Genomic DNA, 15,982 nt, shown 5'->3' on the forward strand with positions numbered 1-15,982 from the left:
TCTACTAAGATATTGATATTCCCTTTTCCATTCTGTGTCAAATACGCTCGGTTGGTAGTTATCGTGGGTTCATTTGTCGATGCATATTTGGGTCCATTGGACATTGGTTCTGAATGCAGACTCTTCTCGTCAATGACTTTATTATGGTTGGTACGACCACCGAGACTCTCGTCAAGGATGATGCCAACATCGGGTTTCGTAACCCCAACGTGATCGCTGAATGGACACTGCAAATAACAGGCAACTTGTGAGTTGACAAATGTCGAAGCATTCCATCAAACGGTTTGACTGTCTCCGTTTCCAAAGGTATTCTGTCAGCCTCTTCCTTTATAAGCTCATGTCCGCGCGTGACTATTGAAAAGCTGTAAGATTCTTCTCACCACATGTTGTACTACTCATATTTATCGTGACTGATCGTTCCCCCAATATATGCGGTGGGATGTTAGTCTTGATCAACAGCTATGTCACCGTGATAAGTGTATTGCGCGCAATGCTCTGGTTCTCGAGATCGGAGTGAGCTCAACCTTGCAACGAGCCATTATCCGACGAAATGCTACGGCGTAGGCTGGAAATGTGAAGGGCTCTTGTCAATGGCGGGGTGGAGAGGAGCAGAATTGTGGTACTGGGTACGAGGATTGCCACAGTTGACCCGGCAAGTTTAGACGGTGACGCGCTAACGAATTTCAAGCAACTCGCCATGTCAACGACAAAGTACGTGGATTTTATAGTGTGATTCCCGATCCCTCCGAAATCAAAGCCATACGATTATTTTCTTCACTTACGGTGCGCTTGCTTGCAACACTAGTTAGGTTACGACCGCTTCCGTACGACTGCGTTCTCTGCGCTAAGTAATGTATGATAGAGTTTGTGTTCTTGTTTCGTACACACCACTAAATTCCTTAAGTCAACCAACACGGTCATTGCGAAGAACGTTGGTACGAGACAGTCCGGGAGCACCAGCATGTTGGTGCTACCTTGTGTCTGGCATGGAGCATCGGTAGAGCATCGGATGAATAGATTGACCCAGTGGAGTTCATTGAAAAAACTAAGAAGCCACTGCTATGTTGATGCTTGTCAGCTTACAGGGCAAGAACGACCGTGAAAACCAAGACACAGAACAAAGATTCCCTCCTGTGCACTGCACGTACACATACATTCAACAAGGTCACGGCGGGTACAGTATCAGAGCGTCGTCAACCATCATCACAAGACGTGCGAATGGGACCAGTAAATTACGCGAAGATATGCTTGTTCTCTTTCTCCGGGGTGGTGGGTTGCTTAGGATCCGCCTCGGTGTCTAAGCCTGTGTTGCTGTGTGTAACAGACCTCCCTATTAATATAATTGAACTCCCACTTTTCCCGCCAGTGACATCATCCCTTCCAAAGTTTGGTCTGTGTGAGTTGAGCATGTACCCAGGTAATGGTTCATTGCGAGTGCGAACTCGCTCCGATCCTGAGAACCACAATGTCGCGCACAATACCCCCATGACGGTTATATAGTTGTTAATCAAGAGTACCGTTGCACCGGTAGTAGGGGACCGATCAATCGTTACGAAGATGATTTGTGCAACGTTAAAGATGAGAGGGAAGATAAAATTGGCAACAGAGATATAGAAGATTTGGCGGATGCGCTCCGCAATGCTGCGTGCTGCATATCAGGAAATGCATGAGTTATTCATTCGCCAGAGAGGAACGCGGAGGTATTCTCACCTCTTTTTATCAGTGATGTGCGGGTGTGGAGGTTGTAAAGGAAAAGGCTGACGGAGTACCTTCCGAAGACAATATGTCCAACGGATCACGTAGAGGGGTGCCAACTTACAAGTTGTCAGCAATTTGCATTGTCCACTCAGCAATGAGGTAATGGTTACGGAACCAGACGGTGGACTGATCCTGGATGAGAGCTTCGGTAGTCATCCCAGACCCAAAGTAGTCGTGAGTGGCAACTGTCTGCGCAAAGCGTCAACCAGGAATGAAATAAATGTTGACGAAAAAACCGACGATAACGACTACCCGAGCGCATTTAACACAGAAGGGGAATGCAAATATCTTCAATAGAGTGATCGGAGGTGTGGTGGAGAGGGGATAGATTGCAAAGAGGCGAGTTAACAATATCGAATCATACAGCAATGGTGGGAAGACGGTGAAGACGGTTGCGGCAAGGTAAACGCTTGTCGACACCGGATTGAATGGGTGGAATATCGCTTGCCCATTAATCAAGCCAGTCAAAATGCCCTGTGACCGAGACGACGCAGATGGCGAGTACATTCAGTCGGAATGCCAGGCGGCGCCGAGATTCCTTGGTGGATAGTGCGACAAGGATTGCAAAGAGAGTAAACAGACAAGCAGAAAAAGCAGCGGTTACAACGATATAGTCAAAACTTGGATGTATGGCATTCACGAACGCACTAATGGCAGCTTCTGAATCCGTTGTTGCGGACATGTGAGGTGGTGGAGCCAGGTATGGACATAAACCACTAATATACTCTACCGTGCTGTACTGGATGATTGAAGACCCTGTTCGGCTTAAAGAGCGCACAGCCTAAACAGAGTTAGTACTCCTGCCATTGAGAAAACTAGTCTGAATCCCCTGCGACCCGTAACTACGGAGATATTAGCGAAATCATATGATTTGCAGTCGGACTTCCTGCCTTAAGAGTGTGCTTTCCGTACTGATAAAAAAAGGGTGCTAGTGTGTTTGCTTGAAAAATGAGTAGCAAAACTCACCGAGTCCGCCTGATGTTGTTTTGTACATCAAACTGGCATACGCGTGGGGAAGATAGAAATTCCACCGGCATAACATAATAGGGTTGCTGTATTAACTGCATGATGCAATGTCAGAGACCTCCTGACTCGAACCTTGTATCCAGTTCTTGATGTAGGTGCGAAAAGAATCCCAAGTGTCTGAAGCTGTAGGAAACGATGTAGCCTCAAAGGTAGGGGCTAGATGGAAACCATGACTTTGGGGCAAGTGTGCGTATAACAAAATACTTTGGAGGATTGGATGAGACCCAGTCTACCGAAAGCAGCTTTACAGTACACTTGCTCATAATGCATAACTGTTTCGTTCTATCGTTGAATTTTTTTACAGTACCAGATGTCGGTTTCTGCTGGTCCGACGTTCTGCATTATGAGCAAGTGCACGGTATATGGAAAGCAAATTGCCCATCGTGACTAGAATCGCAAATATTATGCCTGATCGCTTGCGGGACGATACTTGAGTTGGATATTCCAAGAGCAACAGGGAGGCAAAGGCGTAGTATTCTCGGAGTCTACTAGTACTTAGATGTACTTATGAGGAGCCAGCCAATGTATAGATTACATAAGCCGTGTGTGGCTGAACCGATCAATCGCTAATCACAAGACAAAACCTCAAGTACTAGTGGTTGCGGTCATTATTGTTCCGGATTCCCAACTACTGCCTCGAGATGGCGAAGCACGCATGAAGGTGAACTATTCAAGGGTTTGTCTCCACGGGTAACAAGGCGCGTCAGCCTTTCCTGGGTAATTCGTTGCATATTACTAACTGACCTCATTGAGGCCGTCTTGCCACAGTTACACTGCTGGAACTCATCCGGCGTTAAATCTTCCATATATGTGTTTCTTACCTTGTTGTGAATATTTTTTTTCAGCTTCGAACTCTCACAGGCCCTCGTGTTTCGTAATTAGCGCCTCAGCAATATATCAAGAACCGGGCGTAAGGTTCGAGTCAGGAGGTCCCTCATCACTGCGTTTATAATCCCGATGATCGTGCTGTGTTGGCGGAAATTCTATCTCCCTCGCACAGATACCGGATCAACTAATCTTTGTCCAATTTTACAAGCACAGCAGCAGCATCCTTGCCGCCCAGCCCATCCCAGCACAACGCGGAACAAAAAGGTTCCCATGGAAAGCGCTCTTTAGCCAGTAGGGAAGAAATCAATACGTAATCCTGTGGTTCCAAGGATACTATGTACTTACTCCCCCGTCACCACTAATCTCTCAGATCTCAAGGAGGTCAGAGAGTTCTAGTCTTCTCTTGGTGGAGAGTACATGAGGCAGCCTATTAGTGGTACGTGTTTGCACTCAGATGCACCATCTCGCGTGTCCTCAGCAACGATGAGAATTGTCACACCCTGCCCAGCAAGTTTAGGACGCGCCAAATGAATTTCAAGCAACTCGCTACGCCGTTGACAAAGGATATGCATTTTATAGTGTGATTCTCAATCCTCCGAAATCAAAGCCATACGATTATTGTCTTCTCTCTCTTCGCTCGCGACGCGCACTAGTTTATAGATTACAAGCGGCTCCCGTACCCATTGCATTCTCTGCTATGTAACGTATAATAGGGGTCGTTTTCTTGTTTCGTACATACCACTGAATCTCTGAAGTCAACGAACATGGTGATCATGAAGAACGTTGATGTGAGACAGTCCGCATCTGGGAAACAGCTACGCGACGCGGCTGTTAACAGCTCTTCCGCACTTGAGCCAGCTCTCTCATTGGCCAACAAGTGTCTTAGCGAGTCTTACGACAAGTCACTTCCAAACGGAGGCAGGTATAACCTGCTCACTCCCTCGGGTAGTTTTGCAGATGCGGGAGCACTAACATATCGGTGCTAACTGCTACCTTGTGTCCGGCACGGAGGATCGGTAGAGTGCTGGATGAATAGATTAGCCTAATGGAGCTCGATGATAAACAAAGATATAACTGCCACGTATACGCCTGTCAACCTTCAAGCTTCAGGGCAAGAATGACCTTGATAATCGGGGTACGGAGCGGAGATGCCCTCCGGTGTGTGATACAGGTAACTTCATACATACACCTACAGCAGTGTCACGTACATACATGGCTCATCGACATAGGAGCATCGCCATCCAATTTTGAGAAGGGTCACTACTCTGTTAACGGGACCAGTGAGTTACACCAAGATGTACTCGCTCTCTTTCTCCGGAGTGGTAAGTTGCCTGGGGTCCATCCCAATGTCCAGGCCTGTAGTATCACGCGTAACAGAGCCCTCCTCGTTAATACAGTTGAGCTCCCACTCTTCGCGCACCACACGACCCCTTCCAAAGTTCGGTTTGGGCGAGTTGAGCATGTGATCAGAGAACGGTTCATTGTGAGTCCGAACCCGCTCCGATCCTGAGAACCACAGGGTTGCGCACAATACCCCCATGACAGTTACATAGTTGTTGATCAAGAGCACCACCGCACCAGCAGTGGGGGACCGATCAGTCGTTACGAGGATGATTTGTGCAATGTTGAACATAAGAGGGAAGACAAAATTGGCAACAGAGATGTAGAAGATTTGGCGGATGCGCTCCGCAATGCCGCGCGCTCCATACACGGGTTATGCATTCGCCATAGAAAAGTAAGGCAGTGTGCTCACTTCTTTTTATTGGTGATGTGCGGATGTAGAGGTTGTAAAGGAAAAGGCTGACAGAGTACCTTCCAAAGAAAAGATGTCGATGGATCGTGTAGAGGGATGCCAACTTACAGGTTATCGGCGATTTGCATCGTCCACTCAGCAGTTAAGTAAGGGCTACGAAACCAGAAGGAAGACTGATCCTGGATAAGAGCCTCGGTCGTCAACCCAGTCCCAACGTAGGAACGAACACCGAGTGTCTGTGTAAAACATTACCCAGGAATGAGACTAAGCATCGATGGAAAAACGCACGATAACAATCACCCGACCACATTTGATGCAGAAGGGGAATGCAAATATCTTCAATAGAGTGAACGGAGGTGTGCTGGAGAGGGGATAGAGTGCAAAGAGCCGAGTTAACAATATCGAGTCGTACAGCAATGGTGGGAAGATGATGAAGACAATCACAGCAAGAAAAACACTTGTCGACAGCGGATTGAACGGGTCGACTATGACCTTCCCATTGGATACGCCAGACAATATGCCTGTGACTAAGGCGATGCAGATGGCAAGCACATTCAGCCGGAATGCCAGGCGGCGCCGAGATTCCTTGGTGGATAGTGCGAAAAGGATTACGAAGAGAGTAAACAGACAGGCAGAGAAAGCGGTGGTTACGATGATATAGTCGAAACTGGGATGTATGGAGCTCACGAAGGCATCGATGGTAGCCTCCGAGTCTGCCGCTGAGGACATGAGAGGCGTGGCCAAATCGGAATGCATGCATGCATCACTAGTAGATATACTTATACTGGATGATGACCCATTTGTTTTGCACACGACGCAGAGTCAAATCGGGGTTATTCCTCCTTCCGTCGAGAAGACCAGTCCAAATCCCTTGAGAGATCTGTGACAGTGCCAATCAGTGAAACCTATACGATTTGCAGTTGGATTTCTATTTATCTCCTAGAGGCGTACTGGTACCCTTTGTCCCCCACTCAGTTGGCCAGCGGTTGCTTGTAAAACTAAGAGTGGTAAAATCACCGGGTAAGGTGGGCAGCATACACGTGCTGTCATCTCGGGGACCTCCTAATTCGAACCTTGGGTTGCGCCGAGTTCTTGATGATCATGGAACGTTACGTTGAGGTGCTGACTGTGCTTGGACTGTGCACGAAACGATCTAGCCTCAAAAGGCAAGGTCCAGAGTTGAATAGAAGTATAGTTTTCGGGACAAAACAGAAAAGAACTTTTGCGAACGGACTTTAGCAGTGTAACGCTATGCCTTATGAAGCTCGAGGGCTCAAGAAAAGATCGTCGAGTGGGATGGAGACAACCGTGTACGGATAAGGACTATGTAGTAGCAGTAAGTACTTGATACAGGTGAGAATGAGGTGGGGGGCGAAGGATCGCCGACCCGGAGCGATGCTGCTGCGGGGTGGCAACGCGAGTCGTTGGCGCCGGACGGGTCGACTTGCCACGCGTAGGAAGGGAGTCATGGACATTACGTTCGACGGGGTGAAGGGGAACCGGAGTATGTGAGACTTGCCTTCTGAGAGAGAGGGTAGGATCAGCTGCGGATCAACTGGCTGGCGTGAGCACGAGGTGGTGAACACTCGAACCCCCAGACCCGTCGAGGCTCTATCAAGAGATGCTGTGGACAAGAGAGTCTCGAACAGTGGCATTAATCCCTCGTATGTTTTTCTATATATAAAAAAGGTCCCGTGCTGGGGTGGATAAATCTAAATCTAAATCTACGATAGATTGTACGCTTTGTAGGACCGTCCCGCCTAACCCTGGAGGCCCACGTCCTCTGAAAATGTACCAGTACAGGTCTGGCAGCCTGTATTAGTCCACTTCGCTCCCGCCAGCACCTCGTCTGTGTACTGGGTACAATCGTGCTTCAGGGGCGAGATTTCCTAAAACGGTGGAAAGTTCCTTATCGGTTCACCTTTTCCACTCTTCAACCGCAATGCAAAAATAACTACATTGTGGTTGTCCAGTTTTGTGGGGTTTGCGTTTTCGTTTCATGCATGTTGAATTCCTGAAGTCAACGAAAATGGCCACGTACAAGAAGCTGGCGCAGGAGCATCAACACCACCACACACATATCGATGCCATCTTCAGCACATCATCACGGACTGAATCGCTACCGGAACACTCGTGTCTGGCATGGAGAATTGTTAGAGTTTAGGTCGTTGATTGGTGTGGAGTTCGATATAAAAAAAGAAAGACATGACTGCTATGCTTATACCTGCTAGGGCCTGACTGCAGCAATGCTAGACGCAAAGCAGATATTAGCGTGTATCGTGCAAGTAACTTCACATACTGTACATACATACAGGAGTATCACAGGTACAACGCTCATCAAAATGAAACTTCAGAAGCGTCATCAGCCATCATTTTTAAGACCTGTGAGTGCACTGTGGACGGGGCCGGCAAATCACACCAAGATATACTTGTTCTCTTTCTCCGGAGTGGTGAGATGCTTAGGATCCGTCACAGTGTCCAAGCCCGTAGTGTCATGTGTAACGGAATCCCCTCCTATTAATATAATTGAGCTGCCGCTCTTCCCGCCAGCCACATGATGGCTCCCAAAGTTTGTTCTAGGTGAGTTGAGCATGTGCTCAGGTAATGGTTCGTTGCGAGTCCGAGCCCTCTCCGACCCTGAGAACCACAATGTTGCACACAACACCCCCATGACAGTCACATAGTTATTTATCAAGAGCACCACTGCACCAGCAGTGGGGGACCGATCAGTCATTACGAGGATGATTTGTGCAATGTTGAACATAAGAGGGAAGACAAAATTGGCATCAGAGATATAGAAGATTTGGTGGATGAGCTCTGCAATGCTGTGTGCTGCATGTTGGGAAATGCATTAGTTATCCATTTGCCATAGAGAAACAAGGAGGTATCCTCACCTCTTTTTATTGGCGATGTGCGGATGTGGAGGTTGTAAAGAAAAAAGCTAACAGAGTACCTTCTGAGGAAAAAATGTCCAACAGATCATGTAGAAGGATGCCAACTTACAGGTTGTCAGCAATTTGCAATGTCCACTCATTGATCAGATAAGGGCTATGAAACCAGTAAGAGGATGCATCCTCGATGAGAACCTCGGTGGTCATCCCAGGCATGACATAGTGATGAATACCAAGTGTCTGTGAAAAGTGTTACCCAGGAATGGAACTAAATATCGATGAAAAAACCTACAATAGTGACCACCCGAGCACATTTGATGCAGAAGGGGAATGAAAATATATTCAATAGGGTGAATGGAGGTGTGCTGGAGAGGGGATAGAGTGCAAAGAGTTGAGTTAACAGTATCGAGTCATATAACAATGGTGGGAAGACAGTGACAACAATTGCAGCAAGGTACACACTTGTCGACACCAGATTGAATGGGTCGACTATGGACTTCCCATCAGTTAAGAAAGACAATATGCTTGTTGTTAGGGCGAGACAAATGGCAAGGACATTCAGTCGGAATGCCAGGTGGCACTGAGACTCCTTGGTGGATAGTGCAAAAAGGACTACAAAGAGGGTGAGCAAACAAGCAGAGAAAGCAGTTGCTATGATAAGACAGTCGAAATTTGGATGTATAGTGTTCACGAAGGCATTGATAGCAGCTTCTGAACTCATCACTGAGGACATGTGGGGTAATGATTCTAGCAGAATCCACACATACAACAATGATATACTCTACCTCTTGTACAGGATGATGACCTTCTTTGGTTTGCACAGTACAGGAGTCTAATAGAGTTAGTACTCTCCTCCACAGCTTGAAATCCTGTGACTGCAGACAAGGCTGCATCAGAGAAACCACTTAATTTGCAATCAGACTTCTTGCCTTATAGCAATCAAGTAAAGAGTACTTTCCATACCTTGCTTGCAAAATAAGAGTAGTGAAACTCACCAAGCCCAATTACAACTGTGTGTATTGTATACAAAGCAGCATGCATGCACACAGGTAGGGATGCTACTGGCATACTATAATAGAGTTGGTGTAATAAATGCATGTTGCAATGTTGGGGAGCTCTTGACAGTTTTGGGTATTGATGGAAAGTTGAGGTGCTGTTCACGAAGCAAAAAACGATGTGTTGAGTGCTTGGAGAAGCAATTTAGCCTCAAGAAGTAGTGTTGTTGGATGTTGCTGTGCACCAAGGGTTTGAATCACCTGCAAATAGCAAAAGTACTTTGAAGTGTATGTATGACTTGATTGACCAGAAACAGCAGGTTTTACAAATGGACTGATGCAGGCCTTGACAATGACTTGATTGTTATCAGGTGGCAGCTCAGGATAATAGAATGGGACCCAGGGTTGGGTTTTGACAAAAAGATGCTAACTGGTATGGGCTGATATATATATGTTCCTGATGGCTATGATTATAAACTCTCCAAATTCAGTTTCATGTATGATGCTGCATCTGTAACAAATTGATATGCATTTTTTTCTTATGTACTGTGTGCATTTTGCTTACCCTGCATATTTTTTTTCATGTACCATGTGCTTCTTTGGAGAGTATTCATGTAATATAAAACATACTGTGCATGTTGTTTTGTGTACCATGCACTATGGTGCTCCATTTGGGTAAAAAATAATGCATGTGATACACACAAGTATGTGGGGTACACAATATATAATGTGCCACACAGGATAATGCATGACACAGGATAATGTGCGACACAGGATGATGCATGACACAGGATATACAGTGTGAGGCATGTGATGTTGAGAGTGCACAAATGGTTGGCCATTTATGGAGGTGAACTATCCCAAGTAAATGCAGGGAGTGACAGCCTGAATGATTTATGGAACTGGCAGATAACTATGTGGCATGGACCCTATGATACTTTGATAGGAAGAGAGGTACACCATATTGCTGATCCCATGAAGCACCCATGGGACAATTAGAAATGATAGAACTTCAAAGTGCTGGTTGACCTGAAAGAACTCCTTGACAACCACTGCCAAATTTTTGTATGCATTCCTCCTGTTAGTATGGGACACCATAAATCATGCTGCAGAGACAACTGGCATTCACTGCGGTGGAATGGGATGGAAACATCACTACATCAATGGTTGGAAGCCTTGGTGAATATTGACCCCATGTAGTCCATTTAGTCACAACATATAGGTAGCCTGCATGCCAAAATGCCAACACTTATATAGACCCCATGATGGGCCTGTCTAAATAGATTAGCCATGACACATGGACAGGCCTGAGGGCCTATAGTGAGAGCAACATATGTATGGGCTTGTAAGTGCAATTCCACAACATATGGGAGGGCCTGTGGAGGGTAAGGATGCTGGAACATATAGATGGGCCTGTGACCAAGTAAGTATGCTGAGCTACTGTAAGACATGGACAGGCCTGTCCATGGTGGGGTGCACCCCAATCACAATATCAGGATGGGCCTGCCTATTGTATCATGAAGAAGGCTGCATCATATGGACAGGCCCACCTGTCATATGCTTTATAGGGTCACAACATAAAGAGGGGCTCCTCTATGATAGATTACAGAGTTGGCAACATATGGAAGGGCCCATCTTTGGGATAATATACCCTTGTCACAACATATAGATGGGCCTGTCCATAGCAAGATGTATGCCTGTCACAACATAAGGATGGGCCTGTCAGTAATATCATGGACCGCATCACAACACATAGACAGGCCCATCTAGTAAGATGCATCCCTGCCACAACATAAAGACAGGCCCATCAGTAATATCATTTATAGCATCACAACATATGGATGGGCCCTTCTGTAATATCATTTATACCATCACAACACATGGGCAGGCCTGTCCATTGTAAGACATACCTGTCACAACATAAAGACAGGCCCTTCAATATATATCATTTACAGGGTCACAACACATGGATGGGCCCATTTAGTAAGATGTACCCATGTCACAACATAAGGACAGGCCAGTCAGTATTATCAATTACATTGTCACAACAGATGGATGGGCCCATCTAGTAGGATATGCCACTGTCACAACATAAGACAGGCCCATCAGTAATATCAATTACATGGTAACAATACATGGATGGGCCCATCAATAGCAACATGTATGCCTGTCACAACATAAAGATGGGCCCATCAGTAATATCATTTACACTGTCACAACACATAGATGGGCCTGTCTAGTAAGATGCACCCCTGTCACAACATAAAAATGGGCCCATCAGTAATATCATTTATAGTGTCACAACATATGGAAGGGCCCTTCAGCAGTATCATTTATGCAGTTACAACATAAGGACAGGCCCTTCAGCAGTATTATTTATGTGGTCATAATGTATGGATGGGCCCTTCAGTAATATCTTTCATATTGCCATAAAACAAGGATGGGTCCATCTAGTAAGATGCACCCCTGTCACAACATAAGATGGGCCCAACACCAATAGCACATATAGCATCACAACATATTGATCAGATCACAGTAAAATATTGAGGCAAGCATCCCAACATGCCATAATTTTCCAACAAGCTGCAAGTGGCTTGCCCACTATACAACTCCAACCTCATCCACCCCAAGCATGAATACCATGCAAGACATGTCTAAAACCCCCATGGATGGTGAATGGAACTCACAGACTGCATTGTGTCATACATGAAAGCCAGATTTCAAGAGGAGGTATTCAGTGGACCTTGTGCCCTTCCAGATATATCAAATCTGTTTCTAGTATTATGTGAAGTGGATCACATATTGTCAGTAATCTCTCAGGCCTATCATCACCCAAGTAAGTCCATCATAATGGTGCAATGGAAGTTTTCATCTTTCTGCAGTCAATGTCAGGAAAAATTGGGGTGGAAAAACCTGCAATGCAGAAGCTGCTGAGAGATATGCAGAAGTGACTGAGTCATCCATTCTGGTGACTGACTCAAACACCATCCATGTTTGGTATATGCTGGATGCTCTCAGCCCAAAAAGAAGGGTAAGGGAATCCAGAATCTCATATTCTACTGACTTAATGGAATGGCAGGCCAATGTATGGAACTGCCTTCATCTTCTGAGGGAACCACTGTGGGAGAGCATAAAGGCTTCCCCACAGGCATGGTGGATGGACAAGTCATATTTCTGTGATAATGCTGAGTTGAAATGTGCCATCAACCTGTCACCTGCATGGTTTCAACAGGGTCATGGGGTGGGTGATCATTTCTTGCCTTGTGAATAAAGCACTCATCTGTCTTGAAGCCCCAAAATGGCCTCCTGGAAGCCTCACAGCTGCTCAAATCTAGGATGGAAAACACTTCTACAAGGGAATGGGTTGACCAAATGTCTGACACCAATGCCCTGTTATCTGTGATCCTGCATGTCATCCATCTGTGAATGTATGCAGATGGCAGGGCAGCATTGATCCACCTTGGCAAACAGGTGGAACAGCAGGTGGACTTGGATATGAGCTCCATACTGCCAATATGGAGCTCCACATATAGCAGCATGTCCATGATGGTGAATCAGGTAACTTGTTACCACAGGGATATCAATGGATGGGATCCATGGTATGACATGCTGGTAACCATGGGTGACTACCCACCCTTGGACTTTGTCATTCCAACACTTGAATCTGCAGCTGTGCTACAACCCAGGGACAATCATTGCATTTTCAGGTTCAGCATTGGAGCATGGGGTGGGAGCTGTAGATGGTGACAGAGCATGCCTGGCATACTACATGCATGCCAATGTACATCAGTCAGTGCATGTTCCCATGTGTCAATCACCATGGATGGATGACCTACTACCTAGACCAGTTGCAACTGGAGAACTTGTTGATTTGAAGCTGCAAAATTTAATGTAAGATTTAGTAGGGCAATGCAGATCTCATATTTTATTAGGATATGCTGGCTCTTGAACTTTAGGATGGGTGGTGTTTCCAAGATTTTGCAAATGGGCAGGTGCTTCAACATCATAGTATTGGGCAGGTACTCAGAGCTAAAGAGTGTGCATCATAAGCTGCAAAAAAAGTAAACCTACTCAGGCCATCATACAGATGGGTAGATTGTCAGACATTGTGCAGATGGGCAGGGGTTCAGACATCATGTGAATGGACAGTATCTCATAAATGATCAACATTCACAGCAATGTATATACCACCAACTCCACAGTCAAAAACATGTAAACTGTTGAAGCAGCATGCCCAACAACCCATGCAATGCCCACCACCTAGCATAGAAATGGTCAATTTGTTGACCCTGACCATTGACAACATCAGCATATTTCTGAATATTTTCAATGCAGTAGTTTACCTGCTCCTTGATATGGCCATTGAGATGGTCTGCAATTGGCACCTCAGGCTGGGCCATCATCAACTATTTGCAGCAATGAGAATAAGCAGCATACCTTAAAAAAATCCCAGGCTGCAGAAAACAATCCCTTGCCTTGCAATCTTTGGGAATCCACTGCATATTCCTCAGAATGATATAGCCACCAAGGGACTGCAAAGCTGGAATTGGGATCAGCTGTGTGTGGGGTCCAATGTGGGACAATGGCACTGATATTGTTGATTATGCAAAATGCACCAAGGGGAATTAGCTGCATTTGATTGCAGAAGCTAACCTCATCATCTTGGTGTCTGAGGTATGCATGGTAGCATGCTGGGAGGGGAGGAGTATAACTGGCATGCAACACCATCACCAGAATCAAGCTATTAAGCTGATTCTGAAGGAATTATGTATCAGTCCCACATTGTGAAAAATTGATGTAAAACCTACCAAGTCCATTGCTAGGTTTGCAAACCAATGTGCAGGCCATCCTACAATATTGGCAGTCTGCTTCAGATGTACAGAGGCCACCTTGATCCAGCATGCCAAGTAGAGGATACCCATCTCTACCACAGACTGGTGAGATGGGTGTGATTGGCTGGCTATGAATGGCTTGGGACCATTTTCAAAGGCAGAACATGGATAATGAATGACTTCCATCAAATCGAGCATATTGATGAGTTGAAGGCCCTGAGAGGCTGCACCATACTGCTCCCTTGCAGCTGTGCCCAATTCTCTTGCAATGGCATTTGCACAGCCCACACAAGGTGCCTATCAAGGGTGGGATCAAATGGTGTGTCACTGGGAGTGGTGTGTCCATGGTAGCAAGATACCAGTAGCTATGTGAGGCATGCAGGACTAAAATTATCAATGTCAAAGGTGTATCAGATTAAGCTCATGCCCATACCTTGATCACAATGTGGAACAGGTGCCAATCCTCATTGTTCCATTTGAAGAGATTGCTGTGTGCAGATGGAAGTTCACCTACATAATCAATGGATATCACTGATCACATGAATAGAACCAAATAAATGCTCACTGTTGCATATTTCTTTGAAAAGATCCCTCATCTCTGATCATTCAGGCATGCCAAAAGTCAAATGGTTTGTGCCATTGTCCTCATGCACTACCAAGTCAAAAGATTCAATGGGTACATTTGAAATGAGTGGGGGAGGCATTGGTTCCCTCATATCCTGCAATTGAGCAAGCAGGTTAGTTGGAGAATTGGGTCGAGGAGATCAGTCCCTCAGATTTGATGATTCACAGGTGATGGGCAGAGGAGACAGTTCCCACACATTCTGCAAGTCTGCCAGAAAATTGACCTGCATAGTAATGTCTTGTGCAGGTGTTGAAGACCTGTCCATCCTGTTTAATTTCTCATGCATGACTGGTGGTGCTGATGGTTCCTGCACATTCAGCAATTGCTCAAGTAGATCCACATTCATACCATCCACTGGGGGAGCAGTTGGTTCCCATTCATTCAGGAACCAATTCATCAAGTTGTTGTGTGGATCTATTACTAGAAAATTAGTTTGTTTGTTAGCTTGAAGGGCAATTGTTGTGAGTCAAAGTGTGGTTCAGTGGTGAAAACCCAACCAAAACCAACACAAAAGACAAAAAGAGTGAGTGGTGGTATGCCTATGTGGTACCTAGATGGTAGAACCTGTTCTTTGGGAGGGTTTTTGTGAGCTATAACACTCAAAGATGAGTGCTGAGGGTTGGGGGTGCTCCTGACAAAGAAGGAGCAGGAATGCAAGAGAATGTGATAGGGTAGACTGCTGTCAGCCTACAGAAGGATGGATGACAACTTAATTCAATGCTCTGAGCTGCACTGAGCTCAGGGAGGACTTGAAGTGAGGTAGATTGATGATAGAATGATAATAAGCAAAGTAGATGATAGTTAGACCCTTAATAAAGTCTCAACTATTGAAGCTGGCTGAAGGAATTTACTGAAGTGATGATAAAATGCAAGCAAGAGGGGCTCTCTGACATCTTCTTCTCTTTTTTTTGCTATCTAAGTACAGTGATTTATATACAGTACAGGGGTGTTGCCCATGGAAAACAAGGTGCAAACACTTGGTAAGTGATTGGTGACTGATGAGTAACAGAATGTAAGGCAATGGGTAATCATCTTGGAAAGCATTGGTAAGCATTGGTAAGGATAAGCAAGCCAAAAGGCAAAGAATCAGTAAGCAAAGTCAAAAGATTGGTAAGTATTGGCAATAGGTGAGTCAAAAACAGTCACAACATCAAAGTATGAGTCAAGTAATGTCAGGAACTGGGAAAGTGCACTGGAATCACATTAGGGGGAGGCTGTGCATGTCACATCTTGAAGAGATCACTTCTCAGGCCAAGATGGGATGACAGAGAGGC

General features: G+C 45.6%; 5 protein-coding genes across 5 annotated transcripts; 1 reads left to right on the forward strand and 4 right to left on the reverse strand.

Moving 5' to 3' along the window:
- Positions 1-1,024: 1,024 nt before the first annotated feature.
- On the reverse strand, positions 1,025-2,673 carry F5J12DRAFT_171319 (uncharacterized protein). Its single transcript, XM_051738228.1, has 4 exons — positions 1,999-2,673; positions 1,820-1,947; positions 1,711-1,769; positions 1,025-1,648 (listed from the first exon to the last, which is right to left on the reverse strand). Exons 1-4 carry the CDS (start codon positions 2,263-2,265, stop codon positions 1,233-1,235), a joined length of 870 nt encoding a protein of 289 aa, XP_051598963.1. The 5' UTR covers positions 2,266-2,673; the 3' UTR covers positions 1,025-1,232.
- Positions 2,674-4,540: 1,867 nt separating this feature from the next.
- F5J12DRAFT_171397 (uncharacterized protein) lies at positions 4,541-6,470 on the reverse strand. Its single transcript, XM_051738229.1, has 5 exons — positions 6,317-6,470; positions 5,654-6,245; positions 5,474-5,601; positions 5,366-5,424; positions 4,541-5,313 (listed from the first exon to the last, which is right to left on the reverse strand). Exons 2-5 carry the CDS (start codon positions 6,119-6,121, stop codon positions 4,898-4,900), a joined length of 1,071 nt encoding a protein of 356 aa, XP_051598964.1. The 5' UTR covers positions 6,122-6,245; positions 6,317-6,470; the 3' UTR covers positions 4,541-4,897.
- A 1,308-nt stretch (positions 6,471-7,778) lies between these two features.
- F5J12DRAFT_783735 (uncharacterized protein) lies at positions 7,779-8,989 on the reverse strand (the record flags this gene model as incomplete). Its single annotated transcript, XM_051742897.1, has 4 exons — positions 7,779-8,197; positions 8,260-8,321; positions 8,369-8,496; positions 8,549-8,989. 4 exons carry the CDS (start codon positions 8,987-8,989, stop codon positions 7,779-7,781), a joined length of 1,050 nt encoding a protein of 349 aa, XP_051598965.1.
- A 2,894-nt stretch (positions 8,990-11,883) lies between these two features.
- Positions 11,884-12,998, forward strand: F5J12DRAFT_783736 (uncharacterized protein; the record flags this gene model as incomplete). Its single annotated transcript, XM_051742898.1, has 6 exons — positions 11,884-11,923; positions 12,031-12,087; positions 12,134-12,282; positions 12,331-12,492; positions 12,543-12,673; positions 12,695-12,998. 6 exons carry the CDS (start codon positions 11,884-11,886, stop codon positions 12,996-12,998), a joined length of 843 nt encoding a protein of 280 aa, XP_051598966.1.
- Positions 12,999-13,421: 423 nt separating this feature from the next.
- On the reverse strand, positions 13,422-14,679 carry F5J12DRAFT_783737 (uncharacterized protein; the record flags this gene model as incomplete). The annotated part of the gene is made up of 7 exons (XM_051742899.1): positions 13,422-13,511; positions 13,595-13,657; positions 13,689-13,880; positions 13,905-14,006; positions 14,060-14,380; positions 14,517-14,593; positions 14,649-14,679. 7 exons carry the CDS (start codon positions 14,677-14,679, stop codon positions 13,422-13,424), a joined length of 876 nt encoding a protein of 291 aa, XP_051598967.1.
- Positions 14,680-15,982: the final 1,303 nt, after the last annotated feature.

The sequence above is a fragment of the Pisolithus orientalis genome (assembly GCF_024613125.1).
Source record: "Pisolithus orientalis strain OTSU chromosome Unknown F5J12scaffold_19, whole genome shotgun sequence".
Taxonomy (NCBI): Eukaryota; Fungi; Basidiomycota; class Agaricomycetes; order Boletales; family Pisolithaceae; genus Pisolithus; species Pisolithus orientalis.